This window comes from Mobula birostris, chromosome 7, assembly GCF_030028105.1.
Source record: "Mobula birostris isolate sMobBir1 chromosome 7, sMobBir1.hap1, whole genome shotgun sequence".
Taxonomy (NCBI): Eukaryota; Metazoa; Chordata; class Chondrichthyes; order Myliobatiformes; family Myliobatidae; genus Mobula; species Mobula birostris.
This window is the reverse complement of record NC_092376.1, coordinates 121,849,376-121,874,307: the sequence shown is the minus strand read 5'-3', so window position 1 is coordinate 121,874,307 and position 24,932 is coordinate 121,849,376. Positions and strand designations below refer to the sequence as shown.

The 24,932-nt window shown below is 42.9% G+C and overlaps 1 protein-coding gene across 1 annotated transcript in view; it reads left to right on the top strand.

Annotated features, from left to right (window-relative positions):
• Positions 1-21,180: 21,180 nt before the first annotated feature.
• Positions 21,181-24,932, top strand: part of ccnjl (cyclin J-like) — a 75,713-nt gene continuing 71,961 nt past the window's right edge. The window contains exons 1-2 of the mRNA XM_072263692.1: positions 21,181-21,328; positions 24,037-24,247. Of these exons, the coding sequence (XP_072119793.1) occupies positions 21,212-21,328; positions 24,037-24,247 (328 nt within the window). The 5' untranslated portion in view covers positions 21,181-21,211. The remainder of the gene's footprint in view (positions 21,329-24,036; positions 24,248-24,932) is intronic.

The following is a 24,932-nucleotide window of genomic DNA, read 5'->3' as shown; positions in this document are numbered from 1 at the left end:
TATGGTTTTATTACTATTTATTATTACTATATAACGAAAACCAATTTCCCCCGGGATCAATAAAGTATGACTATGACTATTACACATCCCAATTACTTACTGCACCTACGAGGAAATCTGCAGATGCTGGAAATTCAAGCAACACACACAAAATGCTGTTGGAACGCAGCAGGCCAGACAGCATTCACAGGCCCAAACATCGACTGTGCTTCTTCCTATGGATGCTGTCTGGCCTGCTGTGTTCCACCAGCATTTTGTGTGTGTTACTTACTGCACCTGCACACTAGCTTTGTTTTCCATGTAGTTGGAACCCCAAATCTTATTCTGCAAACCCCCACAGTATTTTTTTTTATCTAAATCAATTATTTCCCCTTTGAAACGAACACATGATCGTCTATTTGCCTATATTTGCTTACTCACTCAATCTATTAATATCTCTTTAAACTTGCATCATGCCCCTGCTCCTGCCCAACCCCACCAGCTTTTGTTTCATCAGCACAATTTGCTACAATGCCTTCACTTCCTTCCTCTAATTCATTAATATATACAATAAACAGCAACAATCCCATCACTGATCTCTATAGTACCATATTTGTTACATGTTACCTCCTTGAAAATGATAACGTTACTCTACTAAATGTGTCCGGCTAGTTAATCAATCCTCTACCTGTGCTAAATATATTTTGTTGAGCACCATGAGTTCTTAACTTGTAATATAACTTCCATGAGGCACCTTGCAAACTTATAAAAACAGAAATATATTACATTAACTGGTTCCTTCTATCCACTCTGAATGATACTTCCTCAAAAGAACTCTAAAAGATTTGTCCTCCTTAAGGGACATGAACTCCTTGGGAAGTGAGGGGGAGGTAAACTTATTGAAATATGCAAGATCCTTAGGGAGCGGGGGGGGTCAATAAAGTAGATGTTCAGATGTTTTCTCCACTAGGAGAATCACAAATAAAGAAATGAAATAAGGGGCTGGTGATTTAAAAATAAGGAGCATAGCAGTATCCCTTGGAGACGGGTGAATCTCTGGAATTCTCTGTTCCCAAGAATGTTGAAGGCCAGATTATACAATTAAAATGGAGATGGAGACGTATTTCAAAGATCAAGGAACAGAGATTGTAGGAACTAACAAAGAACAGTTAAAACCAGATTAGATTAGCCAAGATACACTAAATGGTGCAGTGGGTTTGAGGGTGCTGGTGGCCTACTCCTGCTTCTATTTTCCCATGTTTATTTCTGACACGATTTCCTCTTCATGAAGCTAAACTGATTTCCCTCGATCTGAATGCAACATTCCAAGTGCTCTACTATTACCTTCTTAATATGTGTTTCTAACATGTTTCCAATATTAAACATCTTCCCGCCTAAAGTTACCTGTTTTTTCGCCCCACTCTTTTTTAAGGATATAACATTGGAATTCCCTCTCAATTCTTTGGGATCTCTCCAAAATCAAAGAATTTTTGAAAAATTAAGGCCAATGCTTTTATTATGTCTCACTCCTTTTTTTAAAAAAAGTCCCTAATACGTAAACCATCTGCTTTAGCTAAACTAATTCTCTAGATATTGCACTTAATTTCTCCCTTGCATTTTGTTGGTATTGACAGGGTGTTTGTAGTATATTCCACTCTAAACATTCTGAGATAAGATCTTAGAGTAGAAGAATATTTATTCAATTTGTCTTATTAGATATTGCCCGATCCAAAAAAAAATTGTTCCTTAGTTTCCTCCATAACAAATTGCTAAAGGAAAATATTCTGAATGCATGTCAGTTTATTCTTGTGGCTACCAATTCCAATTTGATTAAAATCACCTATGATTAAATGACACTCCTTTTTTTTATTACCACATGATTTATGTCAATCCGTTTAAGCCACTAACAGTGCAGGACACAGATACATTTTGTTTTTTTATATAGAGGTCAGCATTAAGATCATCAAATCCTCTAGCATCAAGTGTCCTGGGATCACCACAGGTCAGAAAGCTAGCTGGTGCAGCAATATAAATACTCTACCTACAAGGGCAGGTCATTGACAGGATATGATGACTTCTTCACTCAGCAAGTAACTTTATAAATTATATATTTGAACTGTGATGAGTTCATTTTCAACAACATTCAATATATTCAACACTATCCAAAACAGAGCAGCCTTGGTTCACTCTCCTCTCCTATCAGATTCCTTCTTCATCCCTTTACCTTTTTAACCTATCACCTCCCAGCTTCTTACTTCATCCCCCTCCCCCACCCACCTACCCCTTCACCTGGCTTCATCTATCACCTGCCAGCCTATACTCCTCCTTCTCCTCTAGTTCTTATTCTGACACCTTCTCCCTTCCTTTCCAGTCCTGATGTAGCCTCTTGGCCCAAAATATTGATTGTTTATTCCTTGGATGCTGCCCAACCTGCTGAGTTCCTTCAGTGTTTCAAAGGTACATTTAATGTCAGAGAAACGTATACAATATACATCCTAAAATGATTTTTCTTCGTGACCATCCACAAAATCAGAGGAGTGCCCCAAAGAATGAATGACAGTTAAATGTTAGAACCCCAAAGTCCCCTCCGTCCTGTGCGTAAGCGGCAGCAAGCAAAGAATCCCCCTCCCCCAACCAGCAAAAAAAAGCATCGGCACCCACCACCAAGCACTCAAGCATGCAGCAAAGCAACAGCAAAGACATAGGCTTGCAGTACTCCAAAGTCTACTTGGTCACCCGCTATCTGACATACCACAGGCTCTCTCTCTCTCCCTAATAAGGGAGAAAGAGTCATCTCTGTTTCACAGCGAGAGGGGAGACATAACAAACAACTCGCTGGTTTACGATGTTAAAAGTCAGTTGCGTTGCTTTTTCCGAGCTCTGTGCCCAAAGATCTCAGGTCTCTGGACACACAGCCAAAGATCTTCCAGCTCCCATGACACACCGGTCCAGGACACCGACCTTCAATCTGCCCGTCTTTAGAACCCCCAGATCCTAGGCCTCCAAAGGCGAGCCAAACTTTTGGCATGTTGGATAATGGCTAGCCATGACACCCCGAGAGCAGGTCCCATTCCCGCAAAGAACTGTAGTCAGCATGTAACTCCAAGCCAGGGTCTTCAAAAGAACCTTGAAAGGGAAAAATAGAGATATTAAAGATGGAAATAGAGCTGTTTCCGAAGATGCAAACAAAGGAGTCGTCGTTTAGCACCATCTTAACTAAGTTCCGCACTCCGAGATTTTGCATGTGTTACTCTGGATTTCCAGCGTTTGCAGAACCTCTTGTGTCCAAAATATAGTAGTCTGCTTAGTCTAAGTATTCAATCCCTGCACAACCAGGGCAACATGGCTGCACTGCATACCACTATAAGCGGCCTGCACTGACTCTTCTACAACGCTACAATGACACCTTCCAAATGAAGAATGTGCCAGCTTAAAGGTCAAGGCCAGTTTCCCTTCCTAGTCACATACATCCCAATAATATAATAATGTTGGAAATATTTCCTCTTCCTCCTCATTCCACTACTGGAGATAAACCGCCAGCAGCAGCTCGCCAGGGTCCTGTGTCCAAGGCCAGTCTTTCAATTGTCCCCAGGTGTCTCCCATCTTTGAAAAGCCTTCCTCGCTCAAGAATGAGGCCTTTGGAGCTTCTCTTCGTCTTTCTGTAGCTCTGGGTTTTTATGGGATGGAGCTGCTAGCCCCATGCCCAACCTCCCCCTGGGCTTGGAACCATCCATGACAGAGTTAACCTTATTTCTGCTGGGTCAAAATACTGAAAATAAGCTATTTTAAAGACACAATGTGAGTACAATTCATCACCATTGCCTGCACTCCTCGTCTTAAAGGATGAAAGAGAAGCAAATAGCAAGGACTAAGATTTCGAGTTGTTCCAGTTTGAATAGTGTTCGACAATAAAGCTGTGAGTAACGAGACCTGGATTAAGGTTTGAGCAGCAGGGGAGGAGAGAGACTGTATGAAAGGTGGTAATTCCCTGTAGTCTCACCGCTCTAACAACCAAGTTCAACCCTGACCTCTGAGAACCACACATTTCCACGTGACCATGTGGTGCTCTAGATTCTCACACATGCAAAAAAATATACTTGAAAGTTACTGTAAATTAGCCTTCAGTGTGGGTGTCAAAATGGCCCTTTATATCCCATCATGAACCATTTCAATGAAGCACATTCAATAGTTTAATAGCTCCAGTTAATATACTATATACAACCTGAAATTCTTACTCTCCACAGACATCCTTGAAGCACAAGAAAAAAACCCAAAGAATGAAGGACAGAAAAAATATAAGAACCTGCTGCATCCTCAACACAGAACTACATACTTGCTAAGCAGCCTGCTTAGACAGAGCCAAACAATCACATAGTCAACTGATCTGATCAAAACTCTGCAGATATGCTATGTTCAGTCCTAAAGGGAAAAGGCAACTTCATGAAGAATCCCAAACTTAATAATAGTGGGTCCCAGCATCATTCAATATGGAAGGAACTGAAATGTCTGCAGAAGTCTTCAGGCACAATTCTTGAGTGAAAGATCCATCTGCCCTCTTCCATTACAGAAATCAGCTAACTGACTCTTTTATATTATACCAAGAAATGGCTGAATGTGCTGGATGTAGGACGATTTTTGGACCTCAAGCATAATACTGATGCTACCTAACCAAAACAATAGCTGATGTAACACTGCAAAAACTGTCTATTGCGCTGCATTTACCTTTAAAGCAATTCTGCCATCAGATCAAGTACAGAAAGAGACAAAAAGAGAGATGGAAATTGGGAGAAAAAAAACTTAAAACATGCAAAATATAACATTTTTATGAAATTTGAACAACAATTAAAATTGGATAGAATGAAATTCTATACTTAAAACCTGTAAGCAATCTGTCTCTTCAGGCCAGCTCTGCACTATTTTCAATGCCAATGACTTTAGTTTGACAGCTGTTTAAAGAAAACTTAGGCCGAGTTGGAAAAGTTCAACTTTTTGTTTTGAACTTCTCTTACATAGCATGTAAGCACAGAAACTACACATCACTCAAGTATTAAGGCAGAAAACAAAATGCCATGTCCATAAAACTAATACCAGACCAAAGACAGGATCTTTCGGACACAATTATTAACATTGTAACTATTTCTTGGCTGAAATTGCTGCATCGTGCACACATTAATTTCATTATTAATTTACTTGAAAATTCTGGCCTAAGGTTTACAAACTGAATAGGGAAAGTTACATTTAAGCAATAGATGCAAAAGCCAGGATGAATGAATATCTCTTTTATCAGTCCATCCCTTTCACTTTGTCAATAACTCTTCTTTAGTGTGTCTGTCATTAGACAGCTCATACTAATATGGTATAGTCAACAACTAGGCTTTCAGTACTGAAGTTACTCAAGGTCATCCTCGAAGTCATTCTGCAGTCTCCCTTCCAACAAGTCTGTAGCTTTCCATCATCTGTATTGCAGCCATTTTGTGGTAACTTCAGGACCTATTGAAAGATACACTGCCTGGACGGGTAAATGAATAATATCGCATCTACCAAACTGAGTAGTTTTTTCCCAATGAACCACATGAGACTATGGAAGAAATTGCTCTTCTCCAAAACCCACTACCTAAAGGACTGCTCAGAGATACGTGACACAGTTAAGGTTCTAGGAGACTGGCTCACCGGCAGGAGGCAAAGAGTGAGAATAAAGGGTGCCTTTTCTGGTTGACTGCTAGTGACTAGTGGTGTCCCAGAGGAGTCGGTGTAGGGACCACTTCTTTTCCCATTATATGTCAGTGACTTGGATCATGGAATTGATGGCTTTGTGGCCAAGTTTGCTGATGATCCAAAATAATAGGTGCAGGGGGTAGGCAGTATTGAGGAAACAGGGAGTCAGACAGACTAGGGGAATGGGCAAAGTGACAGATGGAATATAGTGTAGGGAAGTGTGTGGTTATGCACCTCGGTAGAAGGAATAAAGGTGTAGACTATTTTCTAAATGGGGAGAAAATTCAGAAATTGGGGTGCAAAGGGACTTGAGAGTTCTTGTGCGGGATTCCTTGAAGGTTAACTTGCCGGTTGAGTTGGTGGTAAGGAAAGGAAATACAATGTTAGTATTCATTTCATTAAGACTAGAATATAAAAGCAAGGATGTCATGCTGAAGCTTTATAAGGCATTGGTCAGACCATCCTTGGAGCATAGTGAGCAATTTTGGGGTCCCTTATCAAAAAAAGATGTGCGGGCATTGGAGAGGGTCCAGAGGAGGTTCACAAGAATGATTCCTGAAATGGTTAAAGGATGAGCAGTGTTTGATGGTTCTGGGTCTGTACTTGCTGGATTTTAGAGGAATGGTGGTGAGGGGTAGTGAAATCTAATTGAAACCTATTGAATATTGAGCCAAATAGAGTGGATGTGGAGAGGATGTTTCCTACAGAGGGGGAAGTTTAGGACCAGAGGGCACAGCCTCAGAATGGAGGAATGTCCCTTTAGAACAGAGATGAAGAGGAATTTCTTGAGCCAGAGGGAGTGAAACTGTGGAATTCATTGCCACAGGCAGCTGTGGAAACCAAGTTATTGGGTATATTTAAAGTGGACATTGACAGTTTCTTGATTAGTAAGGAGGGGTGAAAGGTTATGGGGAGAAGGCTGGAAGATGGGGTTGAAGAGGGATAATAAATCAGCCTTGATGGAATGGCAGAGGAGCTTTGATCACCAAATAGTCTAATTTTGCTCCTATGTCTTATGATCTTATAGTGTAATATCACTCTAGCAATTGACATGTTTAATGATTGTATTGCTTCTGTTAATAGGTTGGAAACACTTGCTCCTGTAGTTAGTCTTTACAATTCCTGCCCTCTGTCATAAATTTCAGCAGAAGAGGGGAAATAGTTTATGGTAGTGGTGGTGGGTTCGAGGCCTGAGAGCAGCAATAAGGTGAGCTGCTGTCAAAAGATGTGAAGATAACAGTGAAACTTCAGTCTTCACTCTGAATAAACAAATATAGACAGAGAAGAAATGTTCCTATTGAACAAAGCATGGTACAAGGAAGGTTTGTGTATCAATGGCTACTAGATCCTGGTATGCAACACAATCATTTGATGACCACTAAAGTATTATTTAATAGTAAAGGAATATTAGAGAACTTTGCAGGGACATGGTTACTGGAGGGAATGGATCTGCATAAACAAAACATCAAATTTAGCGGAGATGTTGCCTAAAGACTCGGACACAACAAAAAAGTGAATGCTGAACTGAATTAAAAAAGCAATGTGATCCAAGCATCAACCAACTCTATTATTTCTTGGTTAGTCTGTGATGCTGAGTTTTAATACATAAAGACTAAGTGCACACAAACTTTATTAACTGAAGAACACAGCTTGGCGAAATCATCTTCACCAGGAACCCGAGAACAAGTCAACAGAGAGAGAGCGAGCTGTGGGTGATCAAAAGTGCCATCATTTGGGTAGCTGATTCCATCTTATTCAATATAGAGGGGTGCAGGCTTTGCAAGTCATTAAATTATTGTATGAGGAACCAATTCTATCAGTAAGTTATATTGTGCCACTACAGGCCAAGTTTAGCTAGTATCACAATTGGCATACAATGCAGATTCAGATTTAATTATTTATCACATCCACACTGAAAAATAGAATGAAATGTGTCATTTGTGTTAACAAACAACACAACCTAAAGAAGAGCTGGGGCAGCTCGCACAATCCAGCTTAAGATGATCTTGGGCTGCCCACACAGTCGGCTTTAAGGTGGCACTGGTGAAGACCAGCGGTTACTTACTGGTGGCAAACATAACAACAAATACAGCAAAGTACTTTGTTAATAACACTTTTTCTTGTAAAATTTATGGCGAACAATCACCACAAACAATTGAGAAGTGAGCAAAGGCAAGGCTGAGTTGAGGGTTGAAGCTTGCAGGTGGGAGGCAAAGTTGAGGCACATTCGAGACAAAGTCGAAGTGAACAGATGAAATGGCTAGCATGAGAGGGCACAGTTTTAAGGTGCTTGGAAGTAGGTACAGAGGAGACATCAGGGGTAAGTTTTTTACGCAGAGTGCGGTGAGTGTGTGGAATGGGCTGCCGGCGACAGTGGTGGAGGTGGATACCATAGGGTCTTTTAAGAGACTCCTGGATAGATACATGGAGCTTAGAAAAATAGAGGGGTATGGGTAACCCTAGGTAATTTCTAAATTAAGTACGTGTTCGGCACAGCATTATGGGCTGAAGGTCCTGTATTGTGCTGTAGGTTTTCGATGTCTATGTTTCCATGTAACAGAGTGGAGGAAAGTCAGAGCAGAGGAGAGGCAGATTCAAGGCCTGTCAACCTAATCCAAGAGCAAGGTTTAATCCATCTAAATGCTGGCCGATTTGGGAAGGTTGGGTACGGGCCAAAATGTGGCAGAGGGGTCCAGACCCAGTGTATCAGCGTGACAGGTCCTCCGTCCTAGTGTGAGGAATGACCCAATGCTTGAACGATTTGAATGCTGGCCAAGACAGATCGAAAGGGCAGGACATCGGGCCAAGAGGCAAGGGTCGGACCGGTTCTGCTCGCTGCTCTGCAATCTTTACTCAGCTCCGGTCTGTTCTGGCTGCTCCGGTTGTCGTGTCTATGGCCTCACTTTTGTTCTGAATGCTTCATGCTTACTTTTATTGTTTGCACGAGTTGTTTTTGTTCCTCTCTACGCATTGGGTGCTTGATGGTCTTCTTAATGGGATTCTTTGTTTTGCGGCTGCCTGCAAGGAAACGAATCTGAAGTTGTGTAATGTATGCATACGTTGATAATAAATGTACTTTGAACTTTGAAGTGTCATTGCACATTCCTGTGCCAACTTATCATGCCCATTATGGTCTCAGAACAACACAATGGACAACGACGACAAAACAAGCCTGAGTCTTTTGTTTTCCAACCGCAGGACAGGCTGTGATTGGCTCCAGCCTACAACTACAACAGATTACAGGAGCAGTGAAGGTTCTTCCACCATCTGAAAAATACAAAGCTTCAGATGCTGGAAATCTGAAATAAACAATCTACCTGTGGAGAGAGAAACAAAGTAGATGATTGGGGTCAATGACAATTCATTGGAACTGGTTGTCTCTGCCTTGCTAAGTATCCCCTGCTTTTATTTTTTTTATTCTGGTACATTTCCCTGCTGTAAATTCCTTCCCATTGTTTTGGTTCCACCTCTTCCCTGCATTTTATTCATCTTCATCTGCTCACAGGTAGCGCCCCCCCCCCCCCAGTTCTCAGAACATTATGCACAACAGCTGCTGTGCTAACCCTGCGAGCAGAGATCCCATCTTCAGACGGCCCAACCACTGCAAGGTAAATACAGTGAGACCTGAAGAATTAAGTTCGATCGAGTAGAGCTGCTTGTCCTAGATGGGTCTCATGATAACTTCTTGGTTAGGAAGTTTCTGCACCATTTTGCATTCTGGTGAATGGCTTTTGACGAGTGTCTGAAAAAATATTTGTATTGTCTCAACCCGAAACATTAACTGTTTATTCCCTTCCCTAGATGCTGCCTGGCCTGCTGAGTTTCTCCAGCATTTTGTGCAAGTTACGCTGGATTTCCACCATCTGGTGAATCTCTTGTGTTTACATTATATGGTTAAAAATGGTCAAAAATATTTTTGTTCAATTGTAAAGGCAATATGAAAAGCATTAATATGAAGCATGTGTTATGTAATACATCCCTTTTCTCCCATTTCCAGTTGAATATTTCTGTAACGTTTACCAATCCCCAACTGATAACATGCAACAAACATGTTCTTGTGATTTTATTTTTCTCCATCCCCCCCCGCCTCCCCCTCTCCTATACAGCTGTGTTCTAGGCAATTAAGTATTTCTGATTTTCACATTAAGTTGGATTGGGGGTTAGAAGATTCATGATTTCTAGTGTCGGCCAAGTTTACGACCACAGGTAAAACAATCTGTCGTGATTAATGGCAGGAGCGAGGCAGCAGTCAATTAATCTGACAAGCATGGATATTTCAATGGCTTTGCTTAATTGATGATCAAGGTAGGTTAGTGATCACTTTGCTGGAACAAGCTCTTATCATTAGGGCCTTTGTTCAGCTTAAAAATATCAGAAATTTTGATACAAATAATCATTATGTTCTACAAAACTAGTGGAGACACCTACCGACCTGTAAAATACAACTTCAGAAAACACTAACATGGATGGAGATTTGAAAAATGGAATTGTTAAAGTGAATGACTCTGGGCAAAGACAGGGCAGCTTTTAGATCACCTTGAATCTCTACAGAGCATATGGTTGTCCCCTGAAGTCATTCAACCACTTCTATCCAACCTTGCTCAGTGAGTTAGAATAGATGACAGGTGAAAACACAAATAGCAAAATTCAACAAAAGTGCAATGATGCAGGTGGGAGTCTTGGTGATGAAAAATCAGACAGGACACCAAGCCAAGATATTTTGTGGTGAACTGATGAAGGCAAGCGGCCAAGAAATGGAAAAGTGCATGACTGTAATGGTATAAAGGCTGTTTGAAATCAGCAGTGAAGCACTGATGTTGACAACTAGGGATAGGTCATTTCAAATCATAAAGTCTGGCTAGGAATAGTCATTAGAGGACCAACTGACCATGAAACGTATGCATCAAAGATAAAACCAAGAAAAGATTCCTGACTAAATTGGACTTCTTAAGCTACAATGAATTTAGTGTAAACAGGGCAATTCAACAAATGATGACGTCTGGAGGGCAAGTCACATGGGAATCAGAATCAGGTTTATTGCCGCTGACATATGTTAGAGTGAGTTTTTGGGTAGATGATTCATTTACACTTAGATGACTCTGGCCACCAGTCTTCTGTTTGACAAAGTACTGTGGATTGAGTTCACAACAATGCACTTCCTAAAAGCTGTGAATATCGGGATACTAGCCAGACGGTGCGGATGGAAGTGTGAAGTTTACAGGTAGTTTCGAAGACAGCCTTATCTATAATTTATAAATATGAATTGTCCGCTATGTTAGCACGTAAAATACCAAGTAAGTGTATTGTAGATTTAACTTGCATTCCTAAAGGCTGTGAGTACCAACCCAGACATGCGGGCATCAGGAGGAAAGGATGAAGTCAGAAGGTGTGGTGTTTTGTATGTAGCTTCAAAAGAAAGCATTGTCTATAACTTCGTAAATAGGAATTGTCCTTTGCTTTTAGCAATTAAATATCGAGCCTACATTGGGCTAGGAGACCCTTCCACCGAAAGCGCCTCCGTCCCTATGACGCCTGCTGTATCTTGTTGTGCCGAATAAAGAAGCTGCTTTGTATCTACCAGTGACTCTGTCTCTCCGGTCATTTCACCCACCCCACAACATATGCTGTGAAATTTGTCATTTTGTGGCAGCGGTACAGTACAAGACATAAAACATTTACTGCAAGTTTCAATGGGGCACCATCGTAGCGCAGAGGTTAGCATGACGCTATTACAGCTGGGGTCATCGGAGTTCGGAGTTTAATTCCGACGCCATCTGTAAGGAGTCTCTGTATGTCCTTCCCATGGAATGGGTTTCCTCTGGGTGCTCCAGTTTCCTCCCACAGTCCAAAGACGTACTGGTTGGTAGGTTAATTGGTCATTGTAAATCGTCCTGTGATTGGGCGAGAGTTAAACCAAGGCCGAAGGGCATATTCCGTGCAGTGCCTCAATAAACTATAAACAAAATTAAATAGAGAGAAGGAGGAATTGTGAGGTGGTGTCATGGACCAATCAGAAATCTGATGGCAGAGGGCAAGAAGTTGTTCCAAAAATGTGGAGTGTGGATCTTCAAGTTCCCACAAAACACCCCCAATTCTACTCCAAATCAGGAAGTAGCTCTCTAAAATAGTGAGAGTTCATAAAGAGGAGAGAGAAGGTTTCATTCTAGAATGAAAAAATCTAATTGTTCCCTGCCTAGCTTCACAAGTAATGGATGAGTACAGGGAACAAAGCAACAGGAGTCATTCAATCCCTTGAGCCTGCTAAAGTATGACCTTGGTGGATCTATATTGTATTTTCTGCATAAGAGGAAAGGGTGCTGGAGGAACAACTGAAGTGGGGGGGTGCATAAAACAATGTTTTAGCTTACTTCGAGCTAGAGAATTACATGGGCACCCTATAGCAATAACATCATCGACCTTACCAGTAGCAGCAACTTAATAGGTTCCTGCTCTCTCCAGCACCACAAGTAGCTCCATAAGCATTCAGTCCACCAACAGGAGTTGGACTTCAACCCAATATTAAAATGAAAAGAGAAAAATCAGTGCTGGAAACTACTGCTGTTCCTGCTCCAATTTCCTTAATCTCCTCCAAGATGATGACTGAGATTTTGCCCTTTTGTTTGAAGGACAAAGGCAAGAAAGGGGAGCAGACGGTTGCTGACCCAGGCAGAGTGAGCTTTTATCAGAGTTTCAGCTAACCATGTAGCTGTTAATGACTGCCCTGTGGGTATGGCCACCAGTCCCAGGCAGATGGTTTCCTGCTTACGTTTCAGAATGCTTGGTAGAGTGGTTCACTGTCACTGCAGCTTCCGTAAACTCGATCACAGCACAGCACGAAGGGGAATGTCCCAGTATTTCTGGGTTTAAGTTCTTTAGCCATCTTTGAATTTCATCATTCTCCTGCATGAGGCCTAGTTTTTTTTTTGGAATTTTACACCCATCTGATCAGGAAGAAAACAGAAGATAGTCATTCTCCATCTTCCCATTCCCTGTAAACAAGGATGTCAACATCACTATGAGTAATCATCTGGGCTATTGTGCATGCATTTGAATAGAGGGATGTGCTTGTGGAATCCACGGAGTGTCACTGTGTCGCACAGCATGGAACCAGGTCCTTCCGCCCACTACGCTCATGCAGCCTGGCATGGCGAAGCTGACACTGTTGTGCAGGAGGAACCCGGAGGGCCGAGCCGGTCGAACCGCTGCCTCGCAGTTCCAGCTGCCCGGGTTCTAATTTGACCCAATCTCCGGCACTGACTGTGTGGAGTTAGCAGGTTGACGCGCTCCAGGTTCCTGCCACCTCCCAAAGAGGTGTGGTGTAGGGGGATGAGCGGCCACTGTAAATTGCCCCGAGTGTGTAGATGGCTGGTATAATCCGAAAGGAGGTTCCAGGAATGTGGGGCTCCCATGCTGGAGGAGCCACTGCCCAGACACCAGTACTGAGTGAAGTGCAAGCTTCTGCAACCCAGGCCTGTTCCTGTTCCAGATAGAGTAATTCTATAAATCTTCAACCATCGAGCACCCATTCACACCAATCCCATTTTATTTTTCCCACAATCCCATCAAAACTGTCCCATACCCCAGTCACCTACACACTTAATGCAAGTTACAGTGGCAAATTAATCGACTTACCTGCCTACTTCTGACATGGGGGAGGAACACACAGCACACAATGGACAGGGTAAAAATGCGCAAACTCCAAACGGACAGCACTGGAGTCACCAGAGGAAAGTCACAGCGACCAGGTGACTTCAGAAGGGAAGTGGTGGTGGGGGCTGCGGGGGGAAGAAGAGACAAGCTGTGGTGATGGTGTATTCTTTAGTTAAGGGAACAGAAAGGAGGTTCTGTGGACAGAAACGAGATTCCCAAAAGGTACATTGCCTCCAGGCTGCCAGGGTTCGGGACATTTATTTATTGACCTCTGATTGAGTATTCGGCATTCTTAAGTGGGAAGGTGAGCAGCCAGAGGTCACGGTTCATAAAGGTACCAATGACATAGGTAGGAAGAGGGACAAGATTCTGCATAGGGAGCTCAGGGACTTAGGTGCTCAGATAAAGGACAGCACTTCCAGGGTTGTGACCTCACGATTGCTATCCGTGCCAGACGTTAGTGAGGTTAGAAGTGTTACAACCAGTTTAACATAAGAGCATAAGAAATAGGAGCAGGAGTTGGCCATCTGGCCCGTCGAGCCTGCTCCGCCATTCAGTAAGATCATGCTGATCTGGCCATGGACTCACCTTCACCTTTTCCCCGTAACCTTTAATTTCCCCAACTATGCAAAAATCTATCCACCATGTGGCTTGAGGAATTGGTGTAGGAGAGAGGGCTTCAGAATTTTGGATCTTCCAGGGAAGATGGGGCCAGTACAGAGTATCCTAGTGGGAATATTGCCAATTAGATGGTACTGCATGGGGGTGGGGAGGATTTAACTTAGAGTTGTAGGAGGACGGGAAACAGGGCACCAGAACAGGAACGGTTGTGGAGAAAGATGTTATGAAGTCTACATACAAAATCAGGAATCAAAAGATTGAGCACAATGAGATTAATGTACTGAGTTACACATATTTCAATGCAAGGAGTATTGTAGGAAAGGCAGATGAACTCAGGGCATGGATCAACACATGAAATTATGATATTGTAGCCATTAGGAGGGGCAAGACTGGCAGCTCAGTATTCTGGGGTTCTGTTGTTTACACATGGTAGAGCGGGAGGGAACAAAGGGGGCGGGATGGCATTATTAGTCAGCGAAAATTTCACAGCAGTGCTCAATCAGGACAGACTGGAGAACTCATCGTGTGGCTTTTGAGTAGGACTGAGGAATAAGAAAGGTATAATCACATTTATGGGGCTATATTATAGACCATTCAACAGTCCATGGGATTTAGAGGAACAAAATTGGAGAGAGATCGCAGACTGTTACAAGAAACATGAGGTTGTGATGGTAGGTGATTTTAACTTTCAACATATTGACTGGCACTCCCATACTGTAAAAGGCCTAGATGGGATAGAGTTTATCAAATGTGTTCGGAAAAGTTTCCTTAATCAGCACATAGAAGGCCCAATGAGAAAGTGTGCAGTACCTAATCTATTAGGGAATGAGATAGCACAGATGATAGAGGGAAACACTTTGCATCTAGTGATCATAAGCCATTAGTTTCAAGGCAATTATGGATAAGGATAAGTCTGGTCCTCAGGTTGAGATTCTAAATAGGAGCAAGGCCAATTTTGATGTTATCATAAACAATCTGGCAAGTGTGGATTAGGATAGGCTGTTTTCTGGCAAAGATGTACTTGGTACGTGGGAAGTCTTGAAAAGTGAAATTTTGAGAGTACAAAGCTTGTATGCACCTGTCAGAATAAAAGGTAAAGATAACAGGTTTCGGGAACCTTGCTTTTTGAGAGATATTGAGGCCCTGGTTAGAAACATAGAAAACCTACAGCACAATACAGGCCCTTCAGCCCACAATGCTGTGCTGAACACCTACTTACTTAGAAATTACCTGAGGTTATCTATAGCCCTCTATTTTTCTAAGCTCCATGTACCTATCCAGGAGTCTCTTAAACGACCCTATCGTATCCGCCTCCACCACCGTCGCCGGCAGCCCATTCCACACACTCACCACTCTCTGCATAAAAAACTTACCCCTGACAGCTCCTCTGTACTCACTTTCAAACACCTTAAAACTGTGCCCTCTCATGTTAGCCATTTCAGCTCTGGGAAAAAGCCTCTGACTATCCATACGATTAATGCCTCTCATCATCTTACACACCTCTGTCAGGTCACCTCTCATTTTCCACCACTCAAAGTTCACTCAACCTATTCTCATAAGGCATGCTCCCCAATCCAGGCAACATCCTTGTAAACCTCCTCTGTACTCTTTCTATAGTTTCCACATCCTTCCTGTAGTGAGGTGACCAGAACTGAACACAGTACTCCAAGTGGGGCCTGACTAGGGTCCTATATACCCCTTGGCTCTTAAACTCAATCCCATGGTTGATGAAGGCCAATGCACCTTATGCCTTCTTAACCACAGTCAACCTGTGCAGCAGCTTTGACTGTCATATGGACTCAGACGCCAAGTTCCCTCTGATCCTCCACACTGCCAAGAGTCTTACCGTTAATACTATATTCTGCCATCGTATTTGACCTACCAAAATGAACCACCTCACTTATTTGGGTTGAACTCCATCTGCCACTTGTCAGCCCAGTTTTGCATCCTATCCATGTCCCGCTGTAACTTCTGACAGCCCTCCACACTATCCACAGTACTCCCAACTTTTGTGTCATCAGCAAATTTACTAACCCAGCCCTCCACTTCCTCATCCAGATCATTTATAAAAATCACGAACAGAAGCAGTCCCAGAACAGATCCCTGACGCACACCACTGGTCACCGACCTCTAATGCAGAATATGACCCGTCTACAACCACTCTTTGCCTTCTATGGGCAAGCTAGTTCTGAATCCACAAAGCAATGTCCCCTTAGATCCCATGCCTCCTTACTTTCTCAATAAGTCTTGCATGGGGTACCTTGTCAAATGCCTTGCTGAAATCCATATACACTACATCTACTACTCTAGCTTCATCAATATGTTTAAGTCACATCTTCAAAAAATTCAATCAGGCTTGTAAGGCACCACCTGCCTTTAACAAAGCCATGCTGACTATTCCTAGTCATATTATGCCTCTCCAAATATTCATAAATCCTGCCTCTCAGGATCTTCTCCATCAACTTACCAATGACTGAGCTAAGACTCACTGGTCTATAATTTCCTGGGCTATCTCTACTTCCTTTCTTGAATAATGGAACAACATCTGCAATCCTCCAATCCTCCAGAACCTCTCCTGTCCCTATTGATGATGCAAAGATCAATGCCAGAAGCTCAGCAATCTCCTCCTTCGCCTCCCACAGTAGCTTGGGGGTACATCTCATCTGTCCCGGTGACTTATCCAACTTGATTGTTTCCAAAAGCTCCAGCACATCCTTTTTCTTAATGTCTATATGCTCAAGCTTTTCAATCTGCTGTAAGTCATCCCTGCAATCACCAAGATCCTTTTCCGTAGTGAATACTGAAGCAAAGTTTTCATTAAGTATCTCTGCTATCTCCTCCGGTTCCATACACACTTTTCCACTGTCACACTTGATTGGTCCTATTCTCTCACGTCTTATCTTTTTGCTCTTCACGTACTTGTAGAATGCCTTGGGGTTTTCCTTAATCCTGTCAGCCAAGGCCTTCTCATGGCCCCTTCTGGCTCTCCTAATTTCATTCTTAAGATCCTTCCTGCTAGCCTTATAATTTTCTAGGTCTCTATCATCACCTAGTATTTTTTTAAACCTTTCATAAGCTTTTCTTTTCTTCTTGATTAGATTTTCAACAGCCTTTGTACACCAGGGTTCCTGTACCCTACCATAATTTCCCTGTGTCATTGGAAAGTACCTATGTAGACTGCCACGCAAATATCCCCTGAACATTTACTGCATTTCTGCCGTTAATTTCCCTGAGAATACCTGTTCCCAAGTTTCTGACTGATAGCTTCATATTTCCCCTTACTCCAATTAAACACTTTCCTAACTTGTCTGTTCCTATCTCTCTCCGATGCTATGGAAAAGGAGATAGAATTGTGATCACTATCTCCAAAATGCTCTCCCACTGAGAGACCGGGCACCTGACCAGGTTCATTTCCCAATACCAGATCAAGTACAGCCTCTCTTCTTGTAGGGTTATCTGCATATTGTGTCAGGAAACCTTCCTGAACAAACAAACTCCAGCCCATCTAAACCACCTGCTCTAGGGAGATGCCAATCAATATTTGGGAAATTAAAATCTCCCACCACAACAACACTGTTATTATTACACCCACAGAGACTCAGTAGACAATCCCTCCATGACTTCCTCCTTTTCTATAGCCATGTTACTATCTCTGATCAGCAGTGCCACCCACCCACCTCTTTTGCCTCCCTCCCTGTCCTTTCTGAAACATCTAAATACTGGCACTCTAAGTAACCATTCCTACCCCTGAACCACCCAAGTCTCTGTAATGGCCATAACATCATAGCTCCAAGTACTGATCCATGCTTTAAGCTCATTCGTTTTGTTCATGATGCTTCTTGCAGTAAAACAGACACAGCTCAAACTATTGGTCTGAGCACACCCTTTCTCTATCACCTGCCTATCCACCCTCTCGCACCGTCTCCAAGCTTTCTCCATTTGTGAGCCAACAGTCCCTTCCACCGTCTCTTCAGTTTGGTTCCCACCCCCCTGCAATTCTAGTTTAAACTCCCCCCATTAGCCTTTGCAAACCTCCCCGCCAGGATATTGGTCCCCCTGGGATTCAAGTACAACCCGTCCTCTTTGTACAGGTCATTCCTGCCCCAAAGGAGGTCCCAATGATCCAGAAATCTGAATCCCTGTCACCTGCTCCAATCCCTCAGCCACACATTTATCCTCCACCTCACTCTATTCTTATACTCACTGTTGCGTGGCACAGGCAGTAGTCCCAAGATTACTACCTTTGAGGGCCTGCATTACAACTTCCTTCCTTCTGTTTTCACGACCTCCTCCTTTTTCCTGCCTATGTCGTTGGTACCAATATGTACGCCAACTCAAGGACTTCTACAGATATATTAAGAGCAAAAGGATTGTAAGGGACAAAATTGGTCCTCTGGAAGATTAGAATAGTAATCTATATGTGGATCCAAAAGAGATGGTGGAGATCTTGAACAGATTTCTTTGCATTTGTATTTACTGTGAGACAGTCTATAGAAATGAGGCAATGTAGCAGTGAGGTCATTGATGCTATACAGATTACAGAGGAGGGTTTGCTGTCTTGAGGCAAATTAGTGTGGACAAATCCCCAGGGCCTGACAAGGTGCTCCCTCAGACCCTGTGAGAGGCAAGTGCAGAAACTGCAGAGGCCCTAGCAGAGTTTTTTTGAGGAAGCTACCAGGAAAGTTGATGAAAATAAGGCAGTGGATGTTGTCTACATGGATTTCAGCAAGGCATTCGACGAGGGCCCGCATGAGAGGAAGGTCAAGAAGGTAGTGGATTGGATTGGACATCGGATTTGCAGGAGAAGCCAGAGAATGGTGGTAGATGGTTACCTCTGCGACTGGAGGCCTTTGACTAGTGGAATCCCACAGGGATCGGTGCTGGGTCTGTTGTTTGTCATCTATATCAGCGATCTGGATGATAATATGGTTAACTTGATCTGCACATTTGCGGATGACACAAGATTGGGTGCGTGGTAGTTAGCGAGGAAGACTGTCAAAGCTTGCAGTGGGATCCTGACCAGCTGGAAAAAATGGACTGAGAAAACAGCTGATGGAATTTAATGCAGACAAGTATGAAGTGTTGCACTTTGGGAGGACCTGCCAGGGTAGGTCTTACACAGTGAGAGCTAGGGCACCGAGGAGTGTCGTAAAGAAAGATTTTGGCATATTGGCCTTCATAAATCAATGTAGGAATCCAGGAATTGAGAATTTTTGGGCTGAAGGGGATGTTCCTGTGTTGCAATGTTCTGGGTGCATGTTGTAGGGGTACAACAATTCACAGAACTGCTTTACTGAGACACGTCCACTCCTTCAGTTGGAAGCAGGAGATCACATTATGGCCTTTCACTTTCACTGTCCATCTCATTTCCAGTTTGCCCTCTGTTTACGGATTTCTATGAAGCTGATTGAATGTTCCCGAGATAGCACCTCATCTTCCGTGATTTGGCACGTCACAGCCTTCTTGAATTTGTTCATCTCCTGCCACCTTACTTCTCTTACAAACATACCTTTTTGCAGTTTACCAGTCTTCACCACATTTTTTAAGCTAGCACCACTACCACTTAAGATATTTTTTTCTGTTTTCTTAAAAGAACTTGACAAAGATCATGCACATAAACCAATAACTCATACCAGAGACAAGAAGTAGGAGGAACTCAGTGGATCAGGCAGCATCTGTGGAGAAAAATGGCCGGGCTTCAGGTCAAGACTCTACATCTAGAGTAAAAGATAGAGAGGTGCTAGCCAGTGTAAAGAGGTGTGGGAAAAGGTCAAGTACTCGAGCTGGCAAGAAATAGGCAGATCTAAGTAAGGAGGTCTGATAGGCAGGTAGCAGAGGGAAGAGAGGAAATAGAGAGGCTGGAAGTGTCAAAGGTCTGCAGGTGTTGGAATCTGATCAGAAAGGGAGGTGGAGCATGGAATTACATAAGGGAGGTAGGGTAGGCAGACAGGAACAGCGGGGTGAGGAGAGCGCGAAGGTGATAGTCAGTTGCTATAGTCGATAGGCAGCAGCTTTCAAAACTTTCTCGTATCCATTCATAGACTATGGCCACGTCAACGATCATCAGACCGCTATCTCCATTGCCTTTGAAGACATCATTACTTCAGCTGAACTCGTCTCCACTGCCTTTTGTTTGAACACTATCACGGTTCTTGCTCCACTATTTGCCTCACCTCTTTATTCTGACAATCCTTCAATCCAAGCGAAGGGTCCCGAGTGAAACGTCGCCTGCCCATCATCCCCTACGCAGAAGTTCCCTGACCCACGGAGCTCCCCAAGCATCTTGTTTGATCCGTCAGCAGCAGATTATTGTCTCTACAGACGTTCGCTGACCCGCTGAATGTTTCCAGCATTTTCACTTTGCATAACAAATTTCCAGCATCTACAGTTCAATTCACAGAACTGCTTTACTGAGACACGTCCACTCCTTCAGGTGGAAGCAGGACATCCCATTACGGCCTTTCACTTTATGGAGGCAAAACTTCATTCTTTCATTTCCATTCTACTTTTTCCTTTTCTAACATCTCCCAGTTAGCGTCGCTTCTCTCCACAACTGCTGCTTGACCCACTGCTTTCAGTATTTTTAGTTTGTGCAAATTTCCAGCATCCACAGGTGAAAAAAAGTCTCTTTCTCAGCAACATTTAACTTGCATCACTTCTAACTTTTTCCAGTTAACATTCGCTCTCTCTCCACAAATACTGTCTAAGCTATTGAATTGTGTAAGCATATTCTGTTTACAGTTGACAGACAGCAGCTCCACCACTCCGTCTCCACGGTTCTGTACACCGATCTCCTCTGCCAGCCTCATCATTTGGAGTACTACCACCCCTCTACCCTTTCCCCACAGCCTGTATCAAGCGCTCTTCGGACCCACCCGCGTCTCTGGCCCCGCCTCCTACGTCTAGCCGTGCCTGTGACTCCACCCCTCGACCGTACCTGTCTCCCGATAGCCCCACCTCGACCACGCCCCCTTGCACGGGGCCCTTCCCCCCGTCCCTGCCCCTTTCTCGGCCCCGCCCTCCAGCGGCTTGCTCTCGGCGCATGCGCAGTGTCTGCCGTTGGGCGGCCAGCCCGAGCTGCAGCCGCTAGCGCTTCGCTCGGAGCTGAGGTCCGGGCGGTGGTCCGTCCGGCGTCCGTGCGCCGCCAGCAGCTGCGTCCTCTGCGCCCTTCTTGCCGCCACTCGCAGGGTGTGGGGTGGGTGGGAGGGGGGGAAAGGCGGCCATCCCATCGCCCGGCCGCTGGCGGATGCCCGTGCGCTCGGATCGGAAGGGCCCCTTTGTGTGGATGGGAAGGATGGAGCCGGAGGAGCAGTGGTGGAAGGGGCAGCTGGCCGGCGACATCCACCAGGCGCTGAGAGTAAAGGTCTGCGCTTACACCTCGGCCGGAGGGCGTGGGCGTGGGTGGGGGTGGTACCGGCTCATCGGTTAGCAGCTTCGGAGCGGGGCCCGACCCGACCCGACCCTGCTCGGCTTGGCTTGGCTTGGCTTGTCTTGTGTGTCTTGAGCCAGAAGCCGGGTGAGGCGGCCCGTTATTATTGAACCGCCTACACCCCCGGCCCGAGCCATTTAACTGTCCCTTTTGTTCGGTGCGTCTCTTTGAAAAGTTTCACAACTCGAGGTCCCCCCCCCCCTGCCGCTGAGAAGGTGCTTGATTCCGTTTTTTTGTTAGAGCAGTTCTTCACAGCTTGTAACGAATATTGTGTTTTTAAAAAGGAACTATTTAAACCCAGTGGTTTTCCCACTACTGCCAGTTGTTTAAAGTCCTCTGATTGTGTTCGTTTGGTATGGGTGAAATGTTATCGAGTCGTTACTTTTGTTTTATTAAAATAACAGACTTGTTTCTGTTGCGCTTAGGTTTATTACCGATCAGAATTGTGAGAACTTTTTTGTTTTTGAGAACTCGGATAGTGACATTTCAAAGCATGTTTAGTTCAAAATCATAATAAAAATATGAACATGATGTAATGTTTCTGGTGGGATCTTTCGTACAACTGCAAAATGGTGATGTTGGGGTCAACAACAATTTGATGTCATAATACTGGTTACTGGCTTTTTAAAATAAGAACACCAATTTCCTTCAAGTTCTTAGAAACTTTTGATCTTTGCTTGTGGGTGGTGTATAAAAGCTTAAATCTTAAAAATGACAAAGCTGGCTATACAGAGCTCCAAATTGGTTATTGGAAGTATATAAATCACTTTGTTTCAAGATTAAGCATTTTTTAAAAATCCACGTTGTTCCAAATAAGTATGAATATTTATGAAGCCATTTTTTTGTTGAAATGAATATTGAAATATTGTCTATTTTATATTAGTCACTCCCCCCCCCCCAAAAAAATTAATTGGATGCTACTCAGCAATTCTTTATCTTTTGTTGTCCAAACAATACCAGAACATTCTAGTTATCATGGTTGGTTTTGGACTCAGTTGCTGCATTGAGTCAGGACTGAAGTAAGAAAGGAATGATTTCAGAATCAGGTTTAATATCGCCAGCATATGTTGTGAAATTCATTGACTCTACTACAACTGTACAGTGAAATACATGTTAAATATAGAGGGAAAAAACTTACATTTAGTGTGTGTGTATATATGTAGTGCAAAAAAAAGTTATTTTAAAAGAAGTGGTGAGGTAATGGGAAGCAAACCTACGGTTGTTTCCATGCCAGTGCTGGTTTTTTAGAGGCAAGCTATTCATAGGAAACCTCTTGTAAGAGGAATTTGATTGCCATAATATAATCTTTAAATTAACATGTACTATTTATTTTTGCTGAAACCTTTCTGAAGAACTGTGCCTTCCATGTTTGAAGTTATAGTTCCTGTTTTGGTGTTGAAGCCATTCCCAGTATATGAGCATTTTCTCTGATATTTACAAATGTGTATAGATATTGTGCATTTCCATTCTTTTTGAATACTGCCCAAATTGCAGGTGTGGCATCATTGTAGGTAGAATAACCTTTCTGTTGCTTTGTTTCTGTACATACCAAAGGAGGTCATCTGAATTTTATCCTTGTGCCGTGAATGTCCATATATCTATTACTTTCTCTTGCTAGAAAAGTTGACAGTCCTCACGGGAAATTATAAGTAAGAAACCAACATTGTGTGTACTTTCTCAAAACAATCAAGAGGTGGAAGTTTCAAACCCAGAAAATGATTTCAAAATTGCTTAAAATATATCAGGCCAAATCAAATATTCACCGTATTGTAGCTCATGTTTTGAAGACGGTCTGGGTGCAACTTTTGTTTTAGGGCAGTATGAAGTTTTCTAATTCCAATGTTTACTCTAGAGCGCAAGTTGCCAAATTAGTTATTTAAAAAGCAATCTGATACACTTGCATCACAAGGTTTCTTCCTCTGATGTATAATTCAATGAATATTTTTAATTTTCAAATCTGAATTTTCCTGAGGGGGATATGTTACCTGGTCATTTTTGAGATTCCAATTTGGTTCTTGAATGTAAACCATGAGGAAAGTAAACTAGGAGTAGCTAACTGTTAAAACAACAAATATCAATTTGACACATCTTTTTATCCCACCAGGAGGTCTAAATGGGTGATAGAATTTGAAGAGATGCTGGAAAACAATTGGAAGGGGGTCAAACGGCAAGCGTGAATTTTTTTTTGCCCTGTTAGGTGTGATTGCAACCAGTTAGACTGCTGTCTGAAATGTGGCTTTTTATTTACATTAATGAGGGTCACCTGCAAGCATCAAAGTTCTGGCTTCACCAAGCTCAGCATGCAGCTGTTCATTCATTGCCAAATGTGGCATTTGACACAGGCTCTGAAAAGCCTGGAGCTTACTGGAGCGTGCCCTGGTACTCTGCTTGGGGGTTTATGAGGTTTTCCTACCACAATGACACACCTCCCAATGACTGGCTGTGCTTTGCAATTTTTTTCCTTCCTTGTCTAAATCCTATGCTGACAACTGTTCTGTATTTTTTAAAATTGTACTTTGTTGCTAAGCAGCCAGACCATACTAGCAGGTGGTAAGCGAGAGTTTCTAGGTATTCTTTCTGTCAAGACACACACACTTGACGCTGTCTTTTCTTTTCCCTGCTCTTTTGCATTGTGTGTATAGGAACTGAAGCTGCCTGTCTACAAGGCTCATTCACCACAGATTGGCTTGCGCCGCTATTTTGCTGACCTCCTCGCCATTCTGAGCAATCGCTACCAGCTATGCCCCACAGCACGTCACCTCGCTGTTTACTTACTAGATCTCTTCATGGACCACTACGATGTTGCAGCAAAGCAACTTTATGTCATTGCCCTTTCTTGTCTCCTTCTAGCTAGTAAGTATGATTCTTCTAATTGGGCTGAGTTAAGTTTTAATTTTGAAAATTGTTCCTGGGCTTTGGAACTACCATATTATAAATCTGTTAATTTGTAATGAAGAAGCAGTTGATCTGTGTGGATGATGCAAGGAATTTTTATTTCATATATATGCCTTTCTGAATCATGAGCAATTTATACGTGAATGTATGACATTGGAGCACCTAATTCATTTTAAGAGCCTTTAAACATAAAACTACTAACTTGTAACTCTAAGGTTTCTAACCTTCTGGAAAATGAGGATCATCTTATTTAAAAATTTAAAACTTAGGTTTCTCAACTTTTTAACTTGAACTTTTTTTGTGCGGTGGAGTGACTGTGCTGATTTTTTTCCTTTAGCAATGGTATGGTAGCAGAAGTAGTCATGTTCAATTATGTTCCTTTACCCTTTTAACCTACATTTAAGAGGTATTTAGAGAGACACTTAAAAAGACAAAGCATAGAAGGATGTGGTCCTAATATGGCTAAATAGGATTAGTGTACATAGGCAAAAAAAGTCGACATGGATACGTTCAGATAGAGGGCCCATTTCTTTGCGTGCAACTGACCCTAACCAGTGCTTGCATTTTATGGGAAACACTGTGACATCCAATCTGTTGCATCATTTTGGATGTATTTGCATTGCAGCTACCAGACTGACTCCAG